The sequence below is a fragment of the Dasypus novemcinctus genome, chromosome 7 (genome assembly GCF_030445035.2).
Source record: "Dasypus novemcinctus isolate mDasNov1 chromosome 7, mDasNov1.1.hap2, whole genome shotgun sequence".
Classification (NCBI taxonomy): Eukaryota; Metazoa; Chordata; class Mammalia; order Cingulata; family Dasypodidae; genus Dasypus; species Dasypus novemcinctus.
In genome coordinates this window covers 89,476,672-89,501,593 of record NC_080679.1, presented here as the reverse complement: position 1 = coordinate 89,501,593, position 24,922 = coordinate 89,476,672, and the positions used below count along the sequence as shown (strand labels likewise).

Sequence of the window (24,922 nt, the reverse complement as noted above, 5' to 3'; positions counted from 1 at the left end):
TTCAGCATTCATCAACAATCCTTTTTGTATAACTCTCCTTGAAAATAGCTCCTGTTGGGAAGCAGACATGGTTCAACTGATAGGGTGTCTGCCTACCATATGGAGGGGCCAGGGTTCGATATCCAGGGCCTCCTGACCCGTGTGGTGACCTGGCCCACGTGCAGTGCTGCCACACACAAGGAGTGCCATGCCACACAGGGGTGCCCCACGTAGGGGTGCCCCACACACAAGGAGTGCGCCCCGCAAGGAGAGATGCCCTGCATGAAAAAGGTGCAGCCCACCCAGGAGTGACGCTGCACATGTGGAGAGCTGATGCAGCAAGATGGCGCAATACAAAAGAGACAGAGTTTCCCGGTGCTGCCTGACAATGCAAGCAGACACAGAAGACTACATAGAGAATGACACAGAGAGTAGACAACGGGGTGGGGGGGAAGGGGAAATAAATAAAATAAATCTTTAATAAAATAAAATAGCTCCTGTTGAGATGGAAATAAAAGCAAACAGGATATTGGGAGGAAACTAGCCCTCCTTTTAATATTATCTTATATATAAGTATACTTGGCATGCCCATTGTTAAGTTCCTAAACATAGAATTCAGAGTAATGAGTGTGTACCCCTGGGGTTTGATAAATAGCCTTAAACCCACAGAGAAAATCATATCACTAGCATCAGGTAAAGAACTAGGAAGAAAATAATAATTAGACTTGGAAATTAATCCTAAATGGAATTAAATGGTCTTCAACAGCAACAGGCCAACGCATACCTGAACAAAAGCATTTGAGTGGAGATATTTTAAGCAGGTGTTTTACATGTTACTTTGTTTAATATAGCATAACACTATAGAAGAGGTATTATGTTTTTTAAAAAAGATTTATTTATTTATTTACCCCCCCCCGTTATCTGTTCTCTGTGTCTATTTGCTGTGTCTTCTTTTTTGTCCGCTTCTGTTGTTGTCAGTGGCAGAGGAATCTGTGTTTCTTTTTGTTGCGTCATCTTGTTGTGTCAGCTCTCCGTGCGGGCAGCACCATTCTTGGGCAGGCTGCACTTTCGCGCTGGGCGGCTTTCCTTATGGGGCGCACTCCTTCGCATGGGGCTCCCCTATGTGGGGGACACCCTTGCACGCATCAGCACTGCACATGGGCCAGCTCCACACGGATCAAGGAGGCCTGGGGTTTAAACCGCGGACCTCCCATGTGGTGGACGGATGACCTAACCAATGGGCCAAATCCGCTTCCCCCAAGAGGTATTATGTTTTAATGCACAAGGAATCTGAGGCTCAAGGAGGTTGAATAAATTTGTCATGTTTACACAACAAGCCGTCTTAGAAAGTCAATCTTGGCCTTGTAAGACTAGTTTTGAATGTTCACCATCTATAGCACACTGCCCTACATTTGCATACAATGCATACATTATCTCATTGATTCCTATAATAGCCCAACCTTTATCCAAATTTTGATGTAAGTGCTATTTCCATTCTCTTCCTTCAGATGAAAAAAGGGGAACATATAACTTCCACAATGTCACTCCACTTGTAAATCTGAGAGGCAGTATTTGAACCCAGGCCTGTCTTCCTCCAAGGTTTCAGTGCTTAAGTCCTACATCTCACTGACAGTAAACCTTTTTCTCCTTCAAGAGGGAGAGACTTCTAACTTTCAGAACATAAACATATCATGCAATATTCCAGTTTAAATTCTTTTTTCTTTTAGTCAGGTTCTCACCATGTAGTTGAGCAGTAATTAGGAGATTTTTTTTTCAGTCAAGTATCTCTACAACAGTTAGTAAAACAAATTACATAAATGACATCTGCCTGGTTAACTGCTACCCAGGAAACAGGTAAACACTGTTGGTCTTTTTGAAATACTCTAGGTAGTCTCCCTAGAAGTCATGTCACAGTTGGACTATAGGCTAAATTTATCTTGGAAGAGATTCAAGCAATACACCTCCTTCTAAAATAGCTAAATTTTAAGACAAAAAAGTCCTATTCCATACTACTTAATCAACTTCACAAAAATTTTACCTCTTGGCATCTTCATACAAGCACAACTAGGTATATTTAAAACTGTTTCCATTTATTTATCAGTACTTTCATGCAACAGTTCACTTAGCAATTTTGTATTTTACTTCCTACTTTTATTGTCATGTACTTATTCTTACATTGATAATTTCAATGTCCAATTTATTATTCCATTGAGCTCATATATCATAAAATAATTAACTACTTGTCCATTACTGAGTTCTTAGGTTATCAGTTGTGAGTACTTTAAAAATGTACAATAATTTTTTTTAAAGATTTATTTTTTATTATTTATTTCTCTCCCTTCCATCTCCTCTCCACCCCCGCCCCAGTTGTCTGTTCTCTGTGTCTATTTGCTGTGTTCTCCTGTGTCCGCTTCTATTCTTGTCAGCGGCACTGGGAATCTGTGTCTCTCTTTGTTGGGTCATCTTGTTGTGTCAGCTCTCCGTGTGTGCGGCTGCCACTCCTGGGCAGGCTGAACTTTCTTTCACACTGGGAGGCTCTCCTTACGGGGTGCACTCCTTGTGCGTGGGGCTCCCCTACGCGGGGGACACCTCTGCGTGGCAGGGCACTCCTTGTGCACATCAGCACTGCACATAGGCCAGCTCCACACAGGTCAAGGAGGCCCTGGGTTTGAACCGTGGACCTCCCATAGATGGATGCTCTATCCGTTGAGCCAAGTCTGCTTCCCCAATAATTATTATTTAAAATTATTTCCTTAAAAAAAATTCCAAGCATGAAATTATTTTCAAAAAAGTCAATTACAAAATTGCTTAAAAAATAAATGTCAACATTGTCAAACTGAAAAAAATTCAATGAAAAAAAAAAAGTTGATGAATTTTAACTCACCGAGTTTTGGACACAATTGTATGGCCTCCAAGAAACTGTGCAATGCTCCATCAAACATGTAACAGTGATCCTGGAATTGAATCCATTGTGACCCATTCCCTTTTGCTGCTGGACATCTTGATGAGTATGTATGAAGGGACTGCTCTTCAGCTATAAAAATGTGAGGCATAAGTGTAAAAATGCAGAAAAAAAGGACTGTCTTTTCTTAATCTCCTTAAATGTCCCAACTTGCAGCTATTGCTCCTGTGAGTAAGAAGCATTTCATTCAATACACACAAAAGAAAGCCACAGCCCATCATCTAAAAGAATACATTCTAATCAATTTTTTGGAATACCATTTTTTAAACTTAGAAGATGGAGAAAAGTATTCAGCCTGCGAAGAAGGATTTAGACTAAACTAAAAACAACAGGAAAGACAGAATAGGTAAAGAAACAAAGAAAGATGGATATACCTATAACTGCTCTGAAATAATCATTAAAATGATATTTTCCCTTGTGTTCCTTTTGATTTTGATAATTTAAACCTAATTTTACCTAGCCATAAAAATAAATATTTTTAATCACACCAATGAATAAAGAATTGGTAACTTGTTTACCAAGTACAATATGTAAGCACATCAAAATTTGTCTCCAACAAAGAACTAGAGTAGTAGTGACTTCTCAGTCCTAAAAATCTATAGTTTCCAATGCAATACTTTAGTATTTAGCTCTGCTGTATTCCACAAAAAGCCTGTGTCATGACCCTTTATGCCCCCTAACACACATGATTATTTCCAAGAGAAGAGAATATGAGATCTGGAAAGCAAATTGCCAAAATCCACTGGTGAGATATACTTGATTTGAATCGAATATCTGACCTGCTACCAATCAGTAATCCCCACCCACACGACTGCTTTATAATGAACTCTGTGTACTGTGTATGTGCTTCAATAGCTGAAAGCTTTTTCTGCTTTCAGTTTGGTAGGGTCCTTCTTATTAGTGGTTTCTGTGATTCCAAGAGAATGGCTGTGGTCGTTTCTTTCTTAATCAAGAAACATTTTTGTGGCTCTTAATTTCTTCTTCTGCTTTTTTACCTTCTCTTTCTCCTGTTCGGCTTGATATTTTTGAACTTGGTTATCTGATTGTTTCTTGCCTTCATTCTTCCCACTAAGACCATCAGTTTGAGCTCTAAATCTTCCTTTAGTTCAACAGTTGAGGATTCCCAAGTAAGGTTTGCTAGCTGCTTTGTCACAACTCCTTTACCCCAATTCATCTGTAAAGTCTGTAAGACTTCTGACAACTCTTTATTAAAGCAGCTGGTAGAGGGAAGTGTTATTAGCAACTTCTTTCTTTTACCACCTCATGAAGATAGTTGCTTTAACAAAGGATCACTGTTGTCTACTCCATTGTTGCACAGGCATAACTCTTGCACAAATTTAACTGATTCAAAACATGTTGAATATGAACTATCATAGCAAGGCAAGTGCTAGTAGAATTTTCTAGTGGTTTTGACTTTAAAAAAATTATTCTTGCACTGGAACACTTGTCAAAGATGACTAAATTTGTTTCTAGTCCAGTTTGTCCCTGTACTACGTTACCTTGCATACATTTCCTTTCTTCCTGTACTTCTTCAGGGGTTTTGCTTACATTTCTGCATATTTTTCTTCCTCATCAGTCTGCGTTGTAGCAAGTTTGCTATATTTCTGTTCAAGAAGAGCCAATTTTCAGGTAGGCTCTGAACTTAGATCATGTTGTCATTCTCTTTCATCGATAAAATCTTTTTTAAAGACATCTCTCCATTTCTGCATGTTATCTATTTCTTATGCTTTCCTATTATTTTTCTAAACGATTACATTTATTTTTTATACCTAACAGCTATGTTAGTTCTTGATTATGCCTTTATTCCTCATTCTTGGCACCATTCTCCCTTTCTTGCATCTCTTCATCCGGTATTTTCTTATGTTCACTAGACAAGATTTTCACTCTTTCTTCTGTCTGAATCTATTCAAGTTCCGAGCACTGGCTCTTCTCTTGAAGATTTTTTGGAGCAGAAAACATGGCAAGCACTGAGAAGTAGAGGCCTCAGAGATTAAAGCCCCCACTATCTTTCTGCCTGCCTTGCAGCTCCATGCTGGCCTGGGTTTTTGCCTCTTCCTCAAGGTCTCTTCCTTAAGTTCCACCCACCAGGGGATAAATACAAGCCCAGTCCCTGATGGAAAGGGCTCTTCCTTGCATTTTAAGGATCATCTAAGTTTGGAAAATGCTTGATTACAAAACGCTAAACATGTTTCTTTACTATAGAACCTCTCAGGGTCTTTAATGTGATTAATTATGAGCTATTTACAAATTTATATGCTAGGAGCCCTTTTGTGAAGGAGCATCTCAGCAAGGGAAAAACACTGCAAAATGAAAATAGGATTCACAAATTCCAGAGTAAAATTCACCTAGTGATGGAATAACAAAGTCTTAGGATGCAAATTCCCTGAATGGTTATATCGTACTTGTTTCTGTTCACAAAGTACCAATTATTTTAATAGAATTCATGGATAAATCTTATTTAAAATCTATAAAAAAATTACTTCAAGTATTGCATCATGTGCAATAAACACATCATATTTTAGCAAATATACATTTATTCAAAATCAAGTCTTACATTTTATAGGTTTATAACAGATAGCACCATCCTTAACAGAGTCACATTTTTCATGTTTCCAAATTCCTTTTGGATCCAAGACAACACAATTTCCAGGAGATTTTTGGCCTTTCCATGGGATGTGGTCAAATGCACTGCCATCAGACCATTCAAAACTTGATTCACTTCCCTGTGTCAAAAAGAATATAAATAACCTGAATCTAGATGTATGACTTAACAAAGAACATAAAGAACAAATTAGATACTTTAAGAATATTGGAACGGAGTGTTAACTCTTTGTTTACAAGTGAGCAGATCCTCTATTGTCCTGTAAAATCAGAGAAGTACTTTTGAGACATGATTTGAGACACTTGTTCTCTACAATATAAGTGGGACTTGAAACTTGGAGTCAGAGTTATTATACCCTGTCTCTAGATTTTTGTTTACAAAAAGCATTTTACATAACACCTGAAACTAAATTTTTACAAATGGCATCTACTTGTCACAGTTAAACAGGTTTACAACCCCAATCTTGATATTTTCCTGAATGTTGTTTTCTGTATTTTATAGGCTTGTAGTTTGTGTCTCTGAGTTTTTCATATTACACAGAAAATCAAGCAGCAAGAGGCTGGAAAAGGAAAATGCTTCCCAAGAAACAAACAGAAAGATTATTTTTTATTTTTCCTTGTATCTGTAATTCTAACTTATCATCCTCTTTTTCTTTAATATTTCCCATGTTGTTCTAAAATGATTTAAATTAGGCCTACAACTCTAATCTCAACAGATGATTATATTTGGTAGAGATATTATAGGTACATAAATATACTAATTAATGAGATTCAAATAGTGACACAGAAGAAGTATTTACTAGTAGATTAATCTCAAATAGTGCTGGGGGAAATTTCTAGGGGAAATGTGGGGATAAAGTAAACACTTTTTAGTTCTCACATGTGTTAATATTTTACTTGGCCCTTTAAATATATTTTTGGTCTAATATTCACTATAATCCTTAGATTTTACAGATGAGGAAATAGCTTGCTCATGGTCACCCAAGATGTAAATAGAAGATCCTATCGCTAGTATTGGAACTCAGGTTTTTCTGATTCTATGCTATTCCTATCTTATAGCTTTTTTTTTTATTCCCCCTGCTCCCCACCTTGTGGCTTTTTTGCATGCTGTCTGCTCTCTGTGTCCATTCGCTGTGTGCTCTTCTGTTTTTGTTTGTCTCCCTTTTTGCTGTGTCACCTTGCTGAGTTGGCTCTCTGCGGCGCTTGTGGGCTGGGTGGCTCTCCACAGCGTGTGGGTGAGCCTGCTGTCTCAAGGAGGCCCCAGGACGGGAAGTCTCCCATATGGTAGATGGGAGCCCAACTGATTGGCCACAGCTGCTTCCCTATCTTACATCTTTTTAATTGGTCTGCCCATAATACATCACAGAGGTACTATTGAGATAATAATCCACAAAGCCCTTGGGATGGCCTGGAAGTATGCAGGATAGCTGAAGTCCCAGGCCATTGCCCTAGTATGCACCACTAATATAATTTGCTTACGATTTCTATGTCACGAGAAGGTAAGAAAGTACTATGCTATGCTAATTGAGTTTCAGCACTTAAACTGATATGGTATTCTGAATTAGTATTTTATTTCACAGTTCCAACCCTCAAAGTAAAAGATGTGGAAAATTTCTGGGAAACAAAACAAGGAACAACAACAAAATAAACTTTCATTTATCTTTGCTTCTACTCTAAACAAGAATATTTTAAAAACACTGAGAAAACAGGATAACTTGGATTATAAATTAACACAAAAAACAGTATAAGGTAATACTTACATCATGACTTGAGAGTCCAACCCACAGTGGAAAACCATCACGTTTTACGATATCTTCCAGAAAGAGCTGGCCATTCTGGTCATGAACACTTGCCAAATGACCTCCACTTTGAGAACACATGTTTAACGCTTCATACCATGTTACCTTATTTTGAATGACATTATAAGTACCATCTTCATATGGAATAAGCTGTGGTAGAGTAGTATTATATTCTTCCTTGTAGTTGACTACAATGTTTAAATAAAAAGTGTTAGTGGGAAGTGGATGTGGCTCAGGTGATAGGGCCTCTGCCTACCATATGGGAGGACCCGGGATCAATCCCTGTGCCCTCCTGGTAAAAAAGAAGAAGAAAAAGTGTGCCTCGCGGTGAGCCAGTACCCATTTGGCGACTGAGTGCCCGTGAAGTAAGCCAAGTGCCCACACAGTAAGCTGAGTGTTTGCGCGTGTGCCCGTGTGGTGAGTCGAGTACCCACATGAGTGCCCATGTGGTGAGCCAGTGCCCATGCAGCAAGTGGAGTGCCGTGCAGTGAGCCAGTGCCCGTGCAAGTGAGTCATGCAGCAAGATGATGACGCAACAAAAGAGATGAAGGGGAGAGTCAAAGTGAAGTGCAGGAACAGAGGTGGCACAATTGACAGGGAACCTCTCTCCATATCAGAGGTCCCTGGGATTGAAACCCAGTGAATCCTAGAGGAGAAAGACGAGAAGACAGAAAAAGAGAAATAGATATAGAAGATCATACAGAAAATGGGCACAGACAGCAAAAACAGCAGGGTGGAGGGGAAGGAAAAAAGCACTTAAAAAAAGTGTTAGTGATTCAATTTAAATGATTTAATACATATTTTGGGCAACTCTGCACAAGCAATCATTTCAAAAGTTAAATGAAACTGGGCTTATTAATAAGAGAGGCCAAAAGCATACTTCATTTTTTATTATTGCTATAGCACGTAAAGTAATTGCAGTTGGCTAGTTGTTTTAAAAGTTATAAACATATTCTTTCATTTAAGAAGCTCACACATTAGTTGGGGACAGAAAACATCACCACCTGAAATTAAGGGCAAAACAATTAACCACTAGAATAAGTAAGACTGACCAGAGAAGGAGAGATGCACCTTGGGGAAGTCAGGAAGTCTGTATCATAAACTAGGTCTGGAAGGTCAGGTGATATTAGGATTAAAAAGAAGTAAGGTGGAAAGCTTCTTGGCCAGATGCAAGTATGAGGATGGACATACATTGTACATGGGAAAATTATGAGATCAGCCTGAGAAAAAGATGTTATAAAGTGAGATTGAGGCGGAAATGAAGGCTGGCAGAAGGCTTAGAAATTTAGAACAAAGGCTGATTTTTAAAGTCTCAAAAACTTGCATGGACACAAAGGAATTGCTGATAGGAAGACCTTAGAGATTGTTGATGAAAATGGTGCTTCAGTGGGAGCAGGTGTAGCTCTGTGGTGGAGCACCTGTTTCACATGTATGAGGTCCCGAGCTTAATCCCCAGTACCTCTTTAAAAATGATGCTTCAGGAAGTTATTCTGGCAATTGCAACAGACTCCATGTTAGTGGAGGGCTTATAGCACGGCAGCTTAGTAACAGTTTTTAAGTTGCGAGAAATTTAACACCAACATGAATCTGAAAGTAGATTTATTTTAGGAGATGGAAAGATAGATGAATGGATATAGATAGAATGATACAGGAAATGTGGCAAAATGTTAAAAGTTGGTGAATGTAAGTATCTGATTGAGAGGTGGGAGTTCTTTATATGGGGTTTGTATTATTTTTGCATCTGTCCTATAAATTTGAAATAATTTCAAAAGAAAAAATTAAAAAAAACATGAAAAAATAGATATATTTAAGGAATCAGGCAAGGTTGAGAGACATTCATCTTTGGAAGGGAATGTTAAAATTCTACCCACACACATTTTCTTACTTATGAAAATCCTACCCATCCTTCAGGGACCAATCAAGTTTTATCTCCTCCTCAAGTCATTCCTTAGTTATTCCTGTTCTCATTGACCTCTTTTGATTTGCCAACAAATTTAAATCTGGATCAAATAAACTAAGTCTACCCTAATAAAACAGTAATAAGGAATTGAATGGTGTCTCCCCATCTGTATTTTACTCCTTGAGGTTGGAGAACATGACACCACAGGCCTGTCTTATCATGCCTCTGTATCCTCTGTGTAGCACCTGGTCTAGGAGGTGGCACTCAGAAAATACAATTGCTTGTCTACTACTAGTGGAACTTCAGGCCTCATGCTCTTTGTCCCCGGGAAGGAAACCATATATTAGCATACTTACTCATTTCAATTTTACAAGCAAAAATGCTCTGCTGAAGAAAATAATGTGTGTCTTTAATAACATTAAAGGTCTGAATATCCCAGAAACCATCGGTACTCAAACCAGCAAAGAAATTGCCATTTTTTATAGTTGGTCTTCCTTCTCTCCAGTTTGTATATGACAGTATGGTCTTATCAGACCACGTAAGAGAATTATCTACAAAAGAAACATTTTTACTATGCTTACAGATTAAATTAAGGCTTGAAAAACAGTTACGAGTTTAACATTTCAAACTTGGCTAATTTTCTTTCACATTTCCCATCTTCTAAAAGGTTGTATGATTATATATACCCCTTTAAATATTTTCTGATTATAACAGTAAATCATGCTTGTTTTTCATTTGGAAAGTGCAAAATTATACACACAAAAATTTTAAAAAATTATCTATAGTCCTACCACTAACATTTTGCTATTTTTTAATCCAACATTCATTTCTCCTACATATATGTTTAATTGCAATTTATGAACAAAACTATTTTATAAAAATTCTTCTCTGGACTTCAGTTTTACATAATTGTGTGGATTTATGACCAGCTGAATTTTGACAAGAGCACCAAGACAATTCAGTGGGGAAAGAGTAGTCTTCAATAAATGGTGGTGGGACAACTGGATATCTATTCATGAAAATTATAAACTTTTGTGCTGGAAATGATATCATCAAGAAAGTCATAAGAGAAAGTATTTGCAAATCATATATCTGATAAGGGACTTGTATTCAGCATATATAAAGAAACCTTATAATTCAAAACTAAAAAACCAAGAAACTCAATTTTTAAAAAGTGGATCTCAATAGATCATTTCCATAGATGGTACACAAATGGCTAATAAGCATATGAAATGATGTTCAACATCTTCAGCCATCAGGGAAATGGGGTGAAAACTTCAATGAGACTCTACTTCACACGCGCTAGGATGGTTATAATATTAAAAACAAGTGTTGGTGAGGATATGGAGAAGTTAAGAGCCCTCACACTGCTGGTGAGGATGGAAAATGCAATAGCAGCTTTGGAATACAGTCTGGCGGTTCTTTAGAAGATTAAACATAGAGTTACATGACCCAGCAATTCCACACCTAAGAGAAATGAAAACATATGTCCACACAAAAATTTTTACATGCTTGTTCACTGTAGCATTCTTCATAATAAGCAAAAAGTGAAAACAATCTAAACATCTACCGACTGCTAAATGAATGAATAAAATATGGAATATCTATACAATGGAATATTGTCATAAAAAAGAATGAAGCACAATACATGCTACACTTTAAATGGGTGAATTGTATGGCATGTGACTATATTTCAATTAAGCAGTTGGAAAAAAAATGTTGCTAGGTGTCTTAGAAGTTGGTATGAAGAGTGACGCCATCTTTACCTACAGATACCCTTGTTGTCCTTGTTATTTCTCCCTTTCACTGACTACCACCTCCCAAGGCTTTATACCCAAACATCAGCCTGCAGCAAGGACATATTAGAAATACTGCAGATATGATATGACTCTTGCTTGTTGCTTTAGATCACCCCATGTTCCCAGACCCTCTTTCCCTCCCTCTAAACTTTAAAGTTGTCGATTTTCTGACCAATCTGATGTGCAAAGGTATATTTCTAAAGTTACTACAAAAAAAGACCAGTTTTTCAGTTGGCTTGAAGTACCTCTCAGTTGACAGACTGTGACCTCTATTAGTAATTTCTATTTGTGGTCCCATTGTTGGAAAGTCTGAACTTTCTAAATATCAAAAGCTGAGGAATGGATATAGCTCAGTGGTTGAGTGCCTGCTTGCCATGTACAAGATCTGGGTTTCATCTCTAGTACACCTAAAAAACAATGTAAAACAAAACAAAAAAACTCCGGAAAAACCAATTCTCACTGGTGAGCGGATGTAGCACAGTGGTTGAGCACCTGCTTTTCATGTACAAGATCCCAGGTTCAATCCCTGGTACCTCCTAAGAAAAAAAAAAAAAAAGGAAAACCAACTCTCATTGGGGAGCAGATGTAGCTCAGTGGTTGAGTGCCTACTTCCCATGTATAAGGTCCTGGGTTCATACTCTGGTACCTCAAAAAAAAAAATCCTTGTACAGATAGTATATACAATTAAATATTTTATAATTCTATTTTATTTTTAAAAAATATTTATTTTATTTATTTCTCTCCCCTCCCCTCCGTTATCTGCTCTCTGTGTCAACTTGCTGTGTGTTCTTCTGTGCCTGCTTGCACCCTCAGTGGCACTGGGATACTGTGTCTCTTTTCTGTTATATCATCTTGCTGTGTCAGCTCTCCAAGTGTGCTGTGCCACTCCTGGGTGGGCTGCACTTTTTTCACATGGCCAGCTCTCCTTGCAGGGCACATTCCTTGTACGTGGGCCACCCCCACGCGGGGGCGCCCCTGCGTGTCAGGGTACTCCTTGTGAGTGGCAGCTCTGCACGTGGGTCAGCTCACCATACAGGTCAGGAGGGCCTGGGGGATCAAACCCTGGACCCTACCATATAGTAGGTGGATGCTCGATCAGCTGAGCCACATCCACTTTCCTATAAGTTTACTGAAGGGACTAAAAACAGTGAATTATGGATGTTAGTAAGAATTAGACTTAAACCAAATTTTCTGCTTGCCTGAAACATCTTTCTATAATGCTCCTGAGGTGTTTGTACATTTTAGTAGAAATTTAATTACTTATATATTTCATAAAAAGGAGTTAAGGAGATTAAAAGGAGGTCTGCCGATCTGAAAATGTTTTTTTAGAATATAGAATACATTTTCAAGATTTCTTTTACTTGTTTTGTAACTAACAAATAACATGTAGAAGTCATCTCCCTTCAAATATAGCCAGTTGTTTTTTATAATATAGATATAAAGTAATCAGTGGGTACACTTTACATCGCTAACGAGATCCTGGTGGAGTCTTTTCTGCTCTATATAGGACCATTGTTCTCTCGGCCACTTTTACCTAAAACCTGGTAACTTTCCACTTAGTTTTCTTTCGTTTTTCTCTGTTCCTAAATCTAAAGTTATTCAAAAGTCCTTGGAGAAATTGTTCTTGCTTTCCCTCTTATTCCCTATATTAGTAACTGTCTTTTTAAAATTTTTCTAATAATCCTACCTTGGATTTGTGATATTTAGTCCAAGTTCTAAATATTCTATCCCACTGTCAGACTGTATTTCATAAACCCAAAGGCCTAACATTAGCAGATGTGCAATTCTGTTCTTGCTCATCCCACATACTTAAGAGATGTAAAGTAAGTTTTGGAAATTTGCATGGGTGTGGTCATTTTTAGCTGGTCTTGAGTTGCTAGGAGGGAGAGTGGAGTATCCATCAATTTAATGCTGACCTTGGTGGTAAACGTATTTTAATAGCAGAATGGAGACACAAATACTGTCTTGGTATTTATATAATTTGTGCTAAGTACAGAATTACACACTTGCATATTGATAAACATATACTTGGAAGAACAATACTTTAGTAGTTGATAAATAGTTATATGAAGTGTGAATATAAATAGAGAAAAGCATAGAGACTTACAACTTACTTTCATAAGATATTCCTAAAAAGACCCATGAAGCCATATAATTGAAGTGTAGAAGCTGCTCAAGAACAAAGTTATTCTCTTTTTCATCTCGAATACTCAGAATATGTGATTTGGGATCTGTTAAGAAAAAAGTAATAATTTTAATAATTACTTATCCAGAACACTTTTGTTTGATGTTTTAGAAAATTTTATTTTCCCAGTTTAATATATTCTATAACTTAAACAGTAGTGGAAAATTAGGACATGTATATTAAAACTATTTCATTGATCTAAAATAAATAGAGTAAGAAGTCTTCAAACTTAAAAAATATATATATTGTTTTTAACTGTGGTAAAATACATGTAACAAAAATCATTTTAACCATTTTAAGCTGACAATTCTTGGACATTAAGTACAAGGACAATACTTGTAACTTTAACCACTATCTATTTCTAGTCTATTTTCATCGTCTTAAACTAAGCCTCATACTCATTTAGCAATAATTCTCCATTCCCCACTTCCGCCACTCCTGGTAACCACTATACTGTTTTCTGTCTCTATGAATTTGCTTATTCAAAGTATTTCATATAAAACAAATCATACAATATTTGTTAAATTTCATTCTTAGAGTATAGTGGAAACTAGTAACTGAGTAGAGAAGTTAAAACATTGATTCATTTTTCTTTCCCCCATTTAAATCTCATTTTCAGTTGGTACAAATTCACCTGTATACTGTCAAAGATTATGTTAATAAGTAAAACCTCTTAGATGAGCTAAAAGACAGATTACCCTTTTCCTTATATTTTATCAATCTTATATTAGGGTTGAAAATGTTTAATAAAAATTTCCCAAAGTGTATTTTTGAGGACAGGGGTTTCCTTAGATAAATGATGCAGGGATAAAAAAGTTTGCATAATATTGATTTAAACAAGGTTAAGCTAGTTCATTTATGCCAATTTTCCCTAAAGTCTTTAACTTGGTGATGTCCGTTTGATAATATTCAATAAGAGGCCATAGAGTACAACCTTTCCCAACCTCATTCTTTTTCTAAGGTCCCTTTTTGCCTAATATCTCTCAAGGAGTGGTCCACAAAGCACACTCTGGAAAACAAATGGTTTGGTGGCAGACTTAGCCCAGTGGTTAGGGTGTCTGTCTACTACATGGGAGGTCCGCGGTTCAAACCCCGGGCCTCCTTGACCCGTGTGCAGCTGGCCCATGCGCAGTGCTGATGCGCGCAAGGAGTGCCTGCCACGCAGGGGTGTCCCCCGCATAGGGGAGCCCCAAGCACAAGGAGTGCGCCCCGTTAAGAGAGCCTCCCAGCGCGAAAGAAAGTGCAGCCTGACCAGGAATGGTGCCGCACAGACGGAGACATGGAGAACTGACACAAGATGACGCAACAAAAAGAAACACAGATTCCTGTGCCGCTGACAACAGAAGCAGACAAAGATGACGCAGCAAATAGACACAGAGAACAGACAACTGGGGTGAGGGGGGAGAAGGGGAGAGAAATAAATAAATAAATCTTTAAAAATAAATAAATAAATAAATGAAAAGGAAAAAAAACACAAATGGTTCGATATTTGCTATAGGAAGTTTCCACAAAGTGCATAGTTACATCATTTAGAAGTCACAAATCCTCAGGGATCTCACAGGAAATACCTGAAGAATCTTGAGGGTGGGAAGTGTGACCATGTGTATTACTTTTAAACAGCTGCTTTTTTTTGACTACTCAAACTAACCTATTTTCACTTTACCCACATCCTAGTTTGATTTATCTTCAGTTCTTTGCTTTCTAGTATCATTCCTTTCCTTTTTAATCAAAACCCATCTTGTTTACACCCAAAATACAGACTAGTTCTCTCATAAATGATGAAGCAAGAGGTTACTCTTTCAGTCTAGTTATTAGTGCTAATTAGTAACATTTATAACAGTTATGTGAAAATTTTTAAAAATGAGAATAATTTATAACACAGCAGTGTCTGCCTAAACCATTTGGTCTAAATTCACTGTATTATGGTCCTTAATTAAAACGAGGAGTGTCTCACTGGAGCCTCTTCAGAAGCCACCCGTGCTTCCACAGGCTGCCAAGCGTTCCTATAGGAAGAGCAGAATGTGGTGCATGGAAAGCCTGGGGCTCGGATCACCTGCTTCCAAGTCCTCATCTTCTACCTACTTGCTTGAAACTGAACTTCAGTGTCTTCATCTGGAGAAGGGACATAATGGCACTCTTCAACATGATTGCTAATGAGCTAATAAAAGTGAGGGTTCTTTGTTAAAGGCTATTCAGATATTAATAATACTGGCCAATGAGAGGGGCAGTGTCAGGAGCAGTACTGTCATGCAGTGGTGACAGCCGCGTGGGGCTACTGGAAATGTAGCCAGGACAAATTGACATGTGCTGCTAGAATTGGTACAAGGAAGAACAGCTCATTAAGAATTGCTATAGAACTATATGTGAAATGATAATATTTTGGATATATTGGGTTAAATAAAATATAGTGTTATTAAAATTAATATCACATAAAAAATAATAAAAATGAGAATGATGGTATATACAACGGAAATATAGTGTACTTACTCAGTTTCTGGCATTTGGAATGAACTTCATCTTGTGTTACTGCCGTTTGTCTATTCTTTGTTATCATGAAATTATAGCAACTGTTCTGAAACGGTATCCATGGAGTATTTAAAACAGGAGATGGACATTTAACACTTTCTACTGCTTTGACCTCTTTTTCAGTCTCATCTAGAAAAAGAGGTAATGGAAAGAATTTTCATTTCAGTTATAAATGTTAAATCTTGTTCAAAGTCATTAGTTTGATTTGTTGGCAATATTCAGGAAGCCAAGAAAAATGGCCCACTGACGCTAGTTCTCTGTATGGTTATACTAAAAAATTGTATAACCTCAATGTTAAAATTGGCTTTGTGTAGACAGGATATTATTTAATACAACTTTCTTACTCATGCTGTGAAGTGGAAAAACATAAAAAATGAGGTGCTATTAGGTTAAATGCAGTTTCTGTCCTCCTGCCTCATCAATATATTTGACCAAATATCAAATTATAAGTGGCCACCTCAGCAAAACGATATGAATATATTAATAATAGGAACTAACTATAACTTGAGAATTCATTCTCAGGCTTCTGGTTCCTGGCATCTTCTGTAGTTTTATTTTATTGAGAAATAAAATTTGCATAAGTTAAAATTAGCCATTTTAAAATATGCAATTCAGTGGCATTTAGAACAATCACAATGTTATTCAACATCACTTCTATCTAGTTTCAAACATTTTCATTACCCAAAAGGAAATACCATGTCCATTAAGCAGTCACTACCCATTTTTCTCCTCTTCTCCTTCCCCACTCCTTGGCTAACACTAATCCATTTTCTATATCTATGGATTTGCTAATTCTGAATATTTCATATAAATGGAATCATACAATATGTAACTTTTTTGTGTGTCTGGCATCTTCCACTTAGCACAATATTTTCAAGGTTCATCCATGTTCTAATATGTATTAGTACTTCATTTCTTTTTATGACTGAATAATATTCAATTGTGTAGATATACCATTCATCAAATGATGAACATTTCAGTTGTTTCCACCTTTTGGCTATTATGAATAATGTTGCTATGAACATTTGTGTACAAGTATATGTTTGAATACCTATTTTCAATTCTTTAGGGTCCATACCTAGGAGTGGATTTGCTGGGTCATGTGGCATGCTTAACTTTCCAATGAACCACCAAACTGTTTTCCACAGCACCTACACCCTTTTTATTCCCATCAACAATATATGTAAGTTAAAATTTCTCCACACCCCTGCCAACACTTATTTTCTGTTTTGTTTTTTTTAACTATATGCATCCCAGTGGGTGTTAAGTGGTATCTTAATGTGGTTTTGATTTTTATTTCCTTAATGACTAATGATGTTGAGCATCTTTTTATATGCTCATTGGTCATTGTATATCTTCTTTGGAGAAATGTCTATTCAAGTCTTTCACCAATTTTTAATTGATTTGTATCTTACTAATTTTAAAGCAATATTTTAATGATATATGTGATAGTCTTAATAAGTTACTGCTTTAATCAAAGCAAACAAATATTATCTACAATCTGGCATCTAGAAAATCTGATTATATTTATTTTTCAGGAATGAAAAGGCCAAGCATTCAAGAAGATCTATGTGTAGCTGTGTTTTTATTCACAAGAAATCAAACTGATTTAACGTAGTAGAAATTATCCAGTACCTCTCTCATCTCTCAACCACTCCCTTTCTCTGCAAAGTAGTTATCCTCTTTCCACCACAAATCCACAAATGTGGACCCCTGGCAGCCGTGAAACCACCCTCTCTGATTAGGCTGGGGATTGCATACCTGACTTAAGATGAGACCATTAGATTCTCTCTATCTCTAAGAATCTGAAAATTGGAATTCAAAGATAGCCAATTTATCTTCAGTAGTGGCTATATCTGAAAGCTGGAGGGCTGCCAAATTCTACCATGAAAGGGGTAGTAGAAAGTATATAAAGAATGTGGGTCCACAGAAATAGAAACATGTAGAAGAGCATATCTCCTAGTTCCTGATTCTCACTCTGCTCCTGATTCTCATTCTCCATGGAATTTAACTCTATTCCAATTTTTGTGTTCTAAATTTCCCTTTTGGCTTAAGCTAGCTTAAGTTGGTTGCCGTTACTTGCAACCAAATGAGTATAACAGTAACTCGTAAAAGAAATGTTAGCTGCTGATGACAAGAATTATAAAGAATTCCCATAAATATAAAGTTTGTGTGAGGCTTTAAATACAAGATATGTTTATGATGAGGCTGAGTAACAAAGGAACTTTACATCGTCAATTACAATTGTTAGCTAACATAAAAATAAAGATGAAGCATGTCTAAAATAACAAAATTAAAGGCAAAATATTTAATATGTAATATTCTAATTGAATACAAATTTTATAACAAATTTTGTTTTAAAAAGGACATGATTGTAGTTTCTTCCTAACTCCAAAACCAGATTTTACAAAACCACTACCCAAAAATTCTACTATTCATGAGACTGACATAACTTTAAGAATGAAAATATTTGAAATTAGCATACTTCCTGGATAGTAGCAAATAGCTCCTGGTTGATTATTATTGCAATCAGATGTTTTCCAGAATCCGTCAGTGTCTAGTATTACACAGTCTTCAAGCTGAGCGTTATTTTCAGCCCAGCGACTAAAATGAAGATATTTCCCATCTGACCAGCCAAAGTTGAGTTCATCCTGTAAGGAGCAAAAATGCATTTCAAGTGGCAATACTTCAAGTTATCTCCCTTATATTATTGTGACCCTCACAGTCAATCTAATCAACTATTGTATTTAACACACACATATACAGCACTTACTATGTGCTAGGTACTGTTGTAAGTGCTTTACAAACATTAAGTTATTTAATACTCACAAGGACCATAAGATATAGTAATATTAGCTATCTTATATGGTTGTTATGAGGATTTACAAATGAGGAAACTAAAGCTATGTAACTTGGGCACAGTCACACAGGATATAAATTATAATGCTGGGCTTCTAATCCAGGCAGTCAGGCTGTAGAGTCCATAATCATAACCATTATGCTATGCTGCCTTACACAGAATTAGAAGGGCTGGTTGTTGAAAATCAGAAAGCTAAAATGAAGCGAGGACCCACCACTGTAATCACTGATTAAGTTAAGACAATATTGCATTGTAGAAAGACCAGGGGCTTTAGGACCAAGCATAGAGGGGTCTGAATCATGGTTCACCCTCTTATTAGACTTTTGACTTACGATATTATCTCTCCAAGTTTCCATCTCCTTTTCTATTAAATGGATGTGATACAACCTAACCAGGCTGGAATTAATGAGATAATAGGTATAAAATCAGTAACTCAGTGGGTGGCAGGACATAGGAAAAGCATCATAAATGTTAGTTCCTTCCTCTTAACCTCTCAGGCATGGTGGCTGTCACAACACTGTGTTCACATTTGTCTCCGGGGAAAAGCTTACTTGTCTACTATAATTTGTTATGCTCTAGAAATCTGTGAACAACTGTCCTTACTTCCTGGCAAGTGCCTGACCTCCCACCTATCTTGAGATAGTCTTTACATAAGAGTACCTAGAGAAGTCCAAGGGATGGCTTGCACATGTCTGTCTGAGCTCCCAATAGTGATGCTAGAGGACCAGGCCTCAGGTACTGACTCTGGCCTAAACAACCCACTGAGATAAGCTTTCTGAGGCCGAAGGCAATTTTGCAACAATGACTTATTTGGAATATTGAGCAGAGGCCACAGTCTCCTTAGTGAACCACAAACAGCAAACACAGCCAAACCTCAACGCTACCAGCTGCTTCATTCTGATGGTCCTCAACTAGAGTACCAGTTGTAACCTTGGGGCCATTTAATCATAAGCTGTCATGGCCCCAAATGCCAGGTCCTTTGGCCATGTGACATTGACCATACTTTCATCAGCACTGCACTGGACTTCTTTCTCCTCTGCTGCACTACCCACCAAACCCTCACTGGGTCTTCTGAATTTTCACTTAACCCTAGATAAATCATCCCAAACCCTCTATCTTCTTACTAAACACTAAATCTCTTCACTAATTCTATAAATACCTCCTTACTAAATTGTCAACTTTAATGGAACTTAATTAAAATCTGGCTTTTCCAAGGGAATAATTTTGTTTCAGTGCCCATTAGGGGAGCTGTTTTTTCTTCTATTCCTCAGATATCACAAGGCTATGAAGATGGGGATAGGAGGTTAGGCATTTCCTTTGAAGTTTGTCTTTTTTACTGCTGTAAACTCCCAGATGCATTGGCTCTCTCTGACATTCACTGAGGACTTGGGTCTCTTGTTCTCCCTAACATTCACTAGGGAGATGCCCCATGTCTTGCTCTGTCCTCTTGCCCCACCATTGACTTAGGGATGTCCAAGTTCATGTGGATGACTCACCCAGTCCCCAAGCCTTCTTGACTTCCTCAATTTCTATGTACCTTCACTTCTATATGCTTGAGTGCCCCAATGCCACAGCCACATCCTGTACTTTATATAACCCAGAACTGCTATTATCTCAGGCATGGTAAGCATGCTTTAGTACAGTCTATCATTTTCTGCATGAACTTCTATAAGAAACTGGTCTCCCTGTCTCTAGACTGTTTACTCCCTCCCCTACCCTCCATCCAGCATAATTTTTCTTAAGTAAAAATCTGATATCATAATTACTCTGTTCAAAATCTTTCAACACCTTCCCATTGCTTTCAGTGTAAAGTTATTTATATCCTGTCTTGTTTCAAAGATTTAAGACAGCTTATGAAAGTACATAACAGAAATGTACAAATCAAGAGTAAAAGGAAAAAGAAAAGCATGAGTGAAGACTGAAAATATGATGAGAAATCAGACCAAAACCATTAAGGGTGGGGGAAGTTACAAAACAGTATGATCCTAGGGAAGCAGATGAAGCTCAAATGATAGAGCTTCTGCCTACCATATGGGAAGACCTGGGATTGGTCCCTGGGGCCTCCGGGTGAAAAAAGAAGAAGAGAAAGCATGGCTGCACAGCGAGCCAGTGCCTGCACAAGTGCCTGCGTGGTGAGCACAATTGCCCACGTGAGTGCCTGCATGGTGAGCGCAAGTGGCCAGTGCCCACGTAAGTGAGTCACGCAGCAAGATGAAGAAGCATCAAGAGACAAGAGAGTGGGAAGGAGTGCAAGAGCGGGAGGGAGCGCAAAAGCGGGAGCCACAGGCAGGCGGGTAGTGTCAGCCTTCTGGAATCTGGATTCCGGCCTGTCCTTAGGGGCAGCAAGGGGACTCTGCTGTTCACTGTGAGAGAGGCTGCTGGGAGCAGGGACCCCCCCACTCTGCAGCCCCCTCACCATCCCAGGAGTGCAAGTGTGAGCTGGATGCAGGGCTCACCAAATTCCTGCCAGCTGAATAAAAAGCATCTCCACAGCTCTCTGCCAAAGACCCACAGGGACCCCAGGGCCAGCAGAGTAGTGATGGAATCCTGCAGGAGCGGGCTGTTTTGGGAATCTACAAAGCAGGGGGTGTCTGGCCATCCATCTGGGAGACTGCAGCAAAATTAGTGCTTCCTTAAGGTAAAACTGCAGGTTTCCCAGGGCTTCCCCCTGGGCTAAGGGCCACAGTGCTCCCTGAGAACTGCTGGTCACACGCAGCGCTCCCAAGCCCTTGTTCCCTGAACCCCCACAATCCACATTTCACAGACCTATGTACCCTGAGTCCACATTCTCCCAGGCTTCTGTTTCTCAAGCCCAGCACTCCCGGAAATCCGTCATTGCCCTAGCCCTCTGGTCTCGGACTAACTCTGGGAGTGGGAAGGTTCAGGTGGGAGGGGCAGAGGGGCCCAAGGAGAGCAGGTTCAATTGTCTTGTCCCCCCGTTTTTATTGAGTTTGGAGGAGCATATCAGCCGACTTGAAGAGAGCCTAAGAAGAGAGGACAGGTGAATCTTCTGGAAGAGCCCAATTTATCTAAATACCCTGGGATAGGAAACTTGGTCTGAGAGAAGGTAGAGTCAGAAAATTAACTAGCCCCCCAGTAGCACACCTCAGGGAGAGGGACAGTAGGACATGCTTTGCAGGCTTCCAATAGCAAATTTAGGGTTCCTGGCAAGGGGTGGGTGCTCTCTCTCAAATAATTAAGGACGTTTTTTTTCTGAGATGAATTGGTTCACCAGGGACCCATTTGAATCTCTTATGGGGGCCCTCACACAGCCTTCCTACTGCCCTGGGAGAGAGGGAAGTGAGGAAGGGAAAAAGAGGCAATGTCAGACTCCTAAGCAGTTTATTCAATTGCAAAGAGGATTCCTTGCCTGAGGCCTTGTCTGGTCTTTTTTGTTGGCTTGTTTTCTTATTTTTTCTTCCTCTTTATTTAACCCCAAGGCCCTTTTTCTTTTTTTCCTCTCTCTTTTTCTTGCTTGCTTTTTTTTTTCCCTTTTCTTTTTTTCTTTTTTTATATTAGGTGCTGCAGGCAAAATCTCTTACTTGCTGTACTTCCTCATCCTCAGTTTCCTCTTTTCTGTGAGTACTGATTTTGGCTAACAGTGCTATCCCCTACCCTTTACATCTTTCTATCCTCCATTATTTATAGTTTCTCTTACATTCCACCTCTTTTTGTTTAGCCCCCAATATTTCTGACTTTTTATCTCCAATACCTCAATTCTGATTTCTATCTTTTATTCATTCTTTATATTATTGTCCTTTCTTTTCTCTTTCCCTCTCTCCTGACCATAATGGCCTTTTGAGTCACACTATATTCCTCCCCATATTCAGTTTACTATCTCATTATAGTATTCCACCTTTTTATTGTTATAACTCTACACAGCTTACATAAGTTCAATATCCATTCTGCTAGATCTTACATGGTTCTTCTGCTAACATTCACTATCAATACTACTACTGTATTTTTCTTTTTTTACCCCTTTTGTTTCTCTGGCCCTAATATTTTCCTTCAAGGGAACTTAGCCAACAACAAGGAAATAGAATAAGAAGAACAAAGTGACAAATAGAAGACTTAACATGTACACAAAAACAACAACTAATTAAACCACAACACGAAGAAGCTAATCAACTGCATAAACACAAGATAAAGTGATGACCAGACAGCAACAAAAAACTACAGACCATACCAATAATTAGGAAAACATGGCCCAATCCAATGAACAAACTAACAGGAAGAGAAGTGGAACATTGAACAACTCATTAAAGCTCTCAAAACATGTATCATGGACCATGAAGTGAAAGAAGAGATTAAGCATATTAAGAAAACACTTGGAGAGCATACAGAAGAAATTGTAATCATATACAAAAGATAAAGGATATGATGGGGATCAACAGCACAATCCAAGAAATCAAAAATACACTTTCAGCAAATAACAGCAGAATGGAAGAGGCAGAGGAAAGAATTAGTGATGTGGAAGACAGTACATCTGAAATCAAACAGTAGAACTGATCGATAAAAAGATAGGAAAATCCAGCAGGGATTTAGGGACCTGAATGACAACGCAAAATGCACAAACATACACATTATAGGTATCCCAGAAGGAGAAGAGAAGGGAAAGTGGACAGAAGATATGTTGGAGGAAATAATGGCTGAAAACTTCCCAAACCTATTGAGGGAGATGCAAGTACATGTCCAGGAAGCACAACACACCCAAACAGCATAAATCCCAACAGGCCTACCCCAAGACATATACTTGTCAAATTAACCAATGCGTAAGACAAAGAGAAAGTACTGAAAGTAGCAAGAGGGCGGCGGACTTGGCCCAGTGGTTAGGGCATCCGTCTACCACATGGGAGGTCTGCGGTTCAAACCCCGGGCCTCCTTGACCCGTGTGGAGCTGGCCCACGTGCAATGCCGATGCGCGCAAGGAGTGCCATGCCACGCAGGGGTGTTCTCCACATAGGGGAGCCCCATGTGCAAGGAGTGTGCCCTGTAAAGAGAGCTTCCCAGCGCAAAAGAAAGCACAGCCTGCCCAGAAATGGCGCCGCACACATGGAGAGTTGATTCAGCAAGATGGTGCGACAAACGGAAACACAGATTCCTGTGCCGCTGATGACAACAGAAGCAGACAAAGAAGATGCAGCAAATAGACACAGAGAACAGACAACCAGGGTGGGGGGGCGGCGGGGAAGGGGAGAGAAATAAATAAATAAATCTTAACAAATCTTAATAAATTTTAGCAAGAGAAAAGAGAACCATCACATATAAGGGAAGCTCCATAAGATTAAGTGCTGATTTCTCATCTGAAACCAAGGAGGCAAGAAGGCAGTGGTAGGACATAGTCAAGATACTAAAAGAAAAAAATTTCCAACCAAGAATACTCTATCCAGCAAAGCTAGCATTCAAAAATGATGGAGAGTTCAAAATATTCACAGATAAACAGAAATTAAGGGAGTATGCCAACAAGAAACCTGCTCTCCAAGAAATACTAAAGGGAGTTCTGCAGGAGGAATGAAAAAAACAGGAGAGACAGAGTTGGAAGGGAGTGTAAGAACAACTAAAATGACAAAAAGAAAAAAAAATCAAATAACATATGACAAACACAAATCCAAAGACAATATAGTTAATATATGTAACTCCTTGAAAGTAATAATACTGAATGTCAGTGGATTAAACTCACCTGTTAAGAGAAACAGATTGGAAGATTGGATATGGAAATATGACCCATCTACATGCTGTCTACAAGAAACACATCTGAGACCCAGGGATTCAAGGAGATTGAAAGTGAATGGCTGGAAAACAATCTTACTGGCAAACAATAACCAAAAAAGGGCAGGAGTAGCTATATTAATATTAGACAAAATAGACTTTAAATGCAAAACTATTGTGAGAGACAAAGATGGACACTGCATATTAGTGAAAGGGATACTCTTTCAAGAAGAAAAAAACAATCATAAACATTTATGCCCCTAATAAGGGCACCTCCAAATATGTGAGGCAAACACTGGAGAAATAAGGGAAGGAATAGATGCCTCTACAATTATAGTGGGGGACTTTAACACACCACTATCACCATTGGCCAGAACATCTCAAAAGAGAATCAATAAAGAAACAAAGACTTTGAACAATATATTAGAGGATCTGGACCTAATAGATATATACAGAATATTATATCCAAATACAGCAGGATATACATTCTTCTCAAGTGCACATGGATCATTCTTCAAGATAGACCACATGCTAGGCCACAAAGAAAGTCTCAGTGAATTCAGAAAGTTTTGAAATCATACAAAATAATTCTGACCACAGTG

At 38.3% G+C, this 24,922-nt stretch overlaps 1 protein-coding gene and 1 pseudogene across 2 annotated transcripts in view; both read right to left on the bottom strand.

The window, feature by feature from the left end:
- Positions 1 to 24,922, bottom strand: part of LY75 (lymphocyte antigen 75) — a 158,789-nt gene that overhangs the window by 54,909 nt on the left and 78,958 nt on the right. For both annotated transcript variants that reach the window (XM_071216379.1, XM_071216380.1), the window contains exons 26-32: positions 18,237 to 18,402; positions 15,713 to 15,880; positions 13,155 to 13,271; positions 9,598 to 9,792; positions 7,303 to 7,529; positions 5,496 to 5,664; positions 2,864 to 3,013 (exon numbers count right to left, since the gene is read on the bottom strand). In XM_071216379.1, the coding sequence (XP_071072480.1) occupies positions 2,864 to 3,013; positions 5,496 to 5,664; positions 7,303 to 7,529; positions 9,598 to 9,792; positions 13,155 to 13,271; positions 15,713 to 15,880; positions 18,237 to 18,402 (1,192 nt within the window). The remainder of the gene's footprint in view (positions 1 to 2,863; positions 3,014 to 5,495; positions 5,665 to 7,302; positions 7,530 to 9,597; positions 9,793 to 13,154; positions 13,272 to 15,712; positions 15,881 to 18,236; positions 18,403 to 24,922) is intronic.
- Positions 3,731 to 4,900, bottom strand: LOC139439364 (centrosomal protein of 57 kDa pseudogene; annotated as a pseudogene).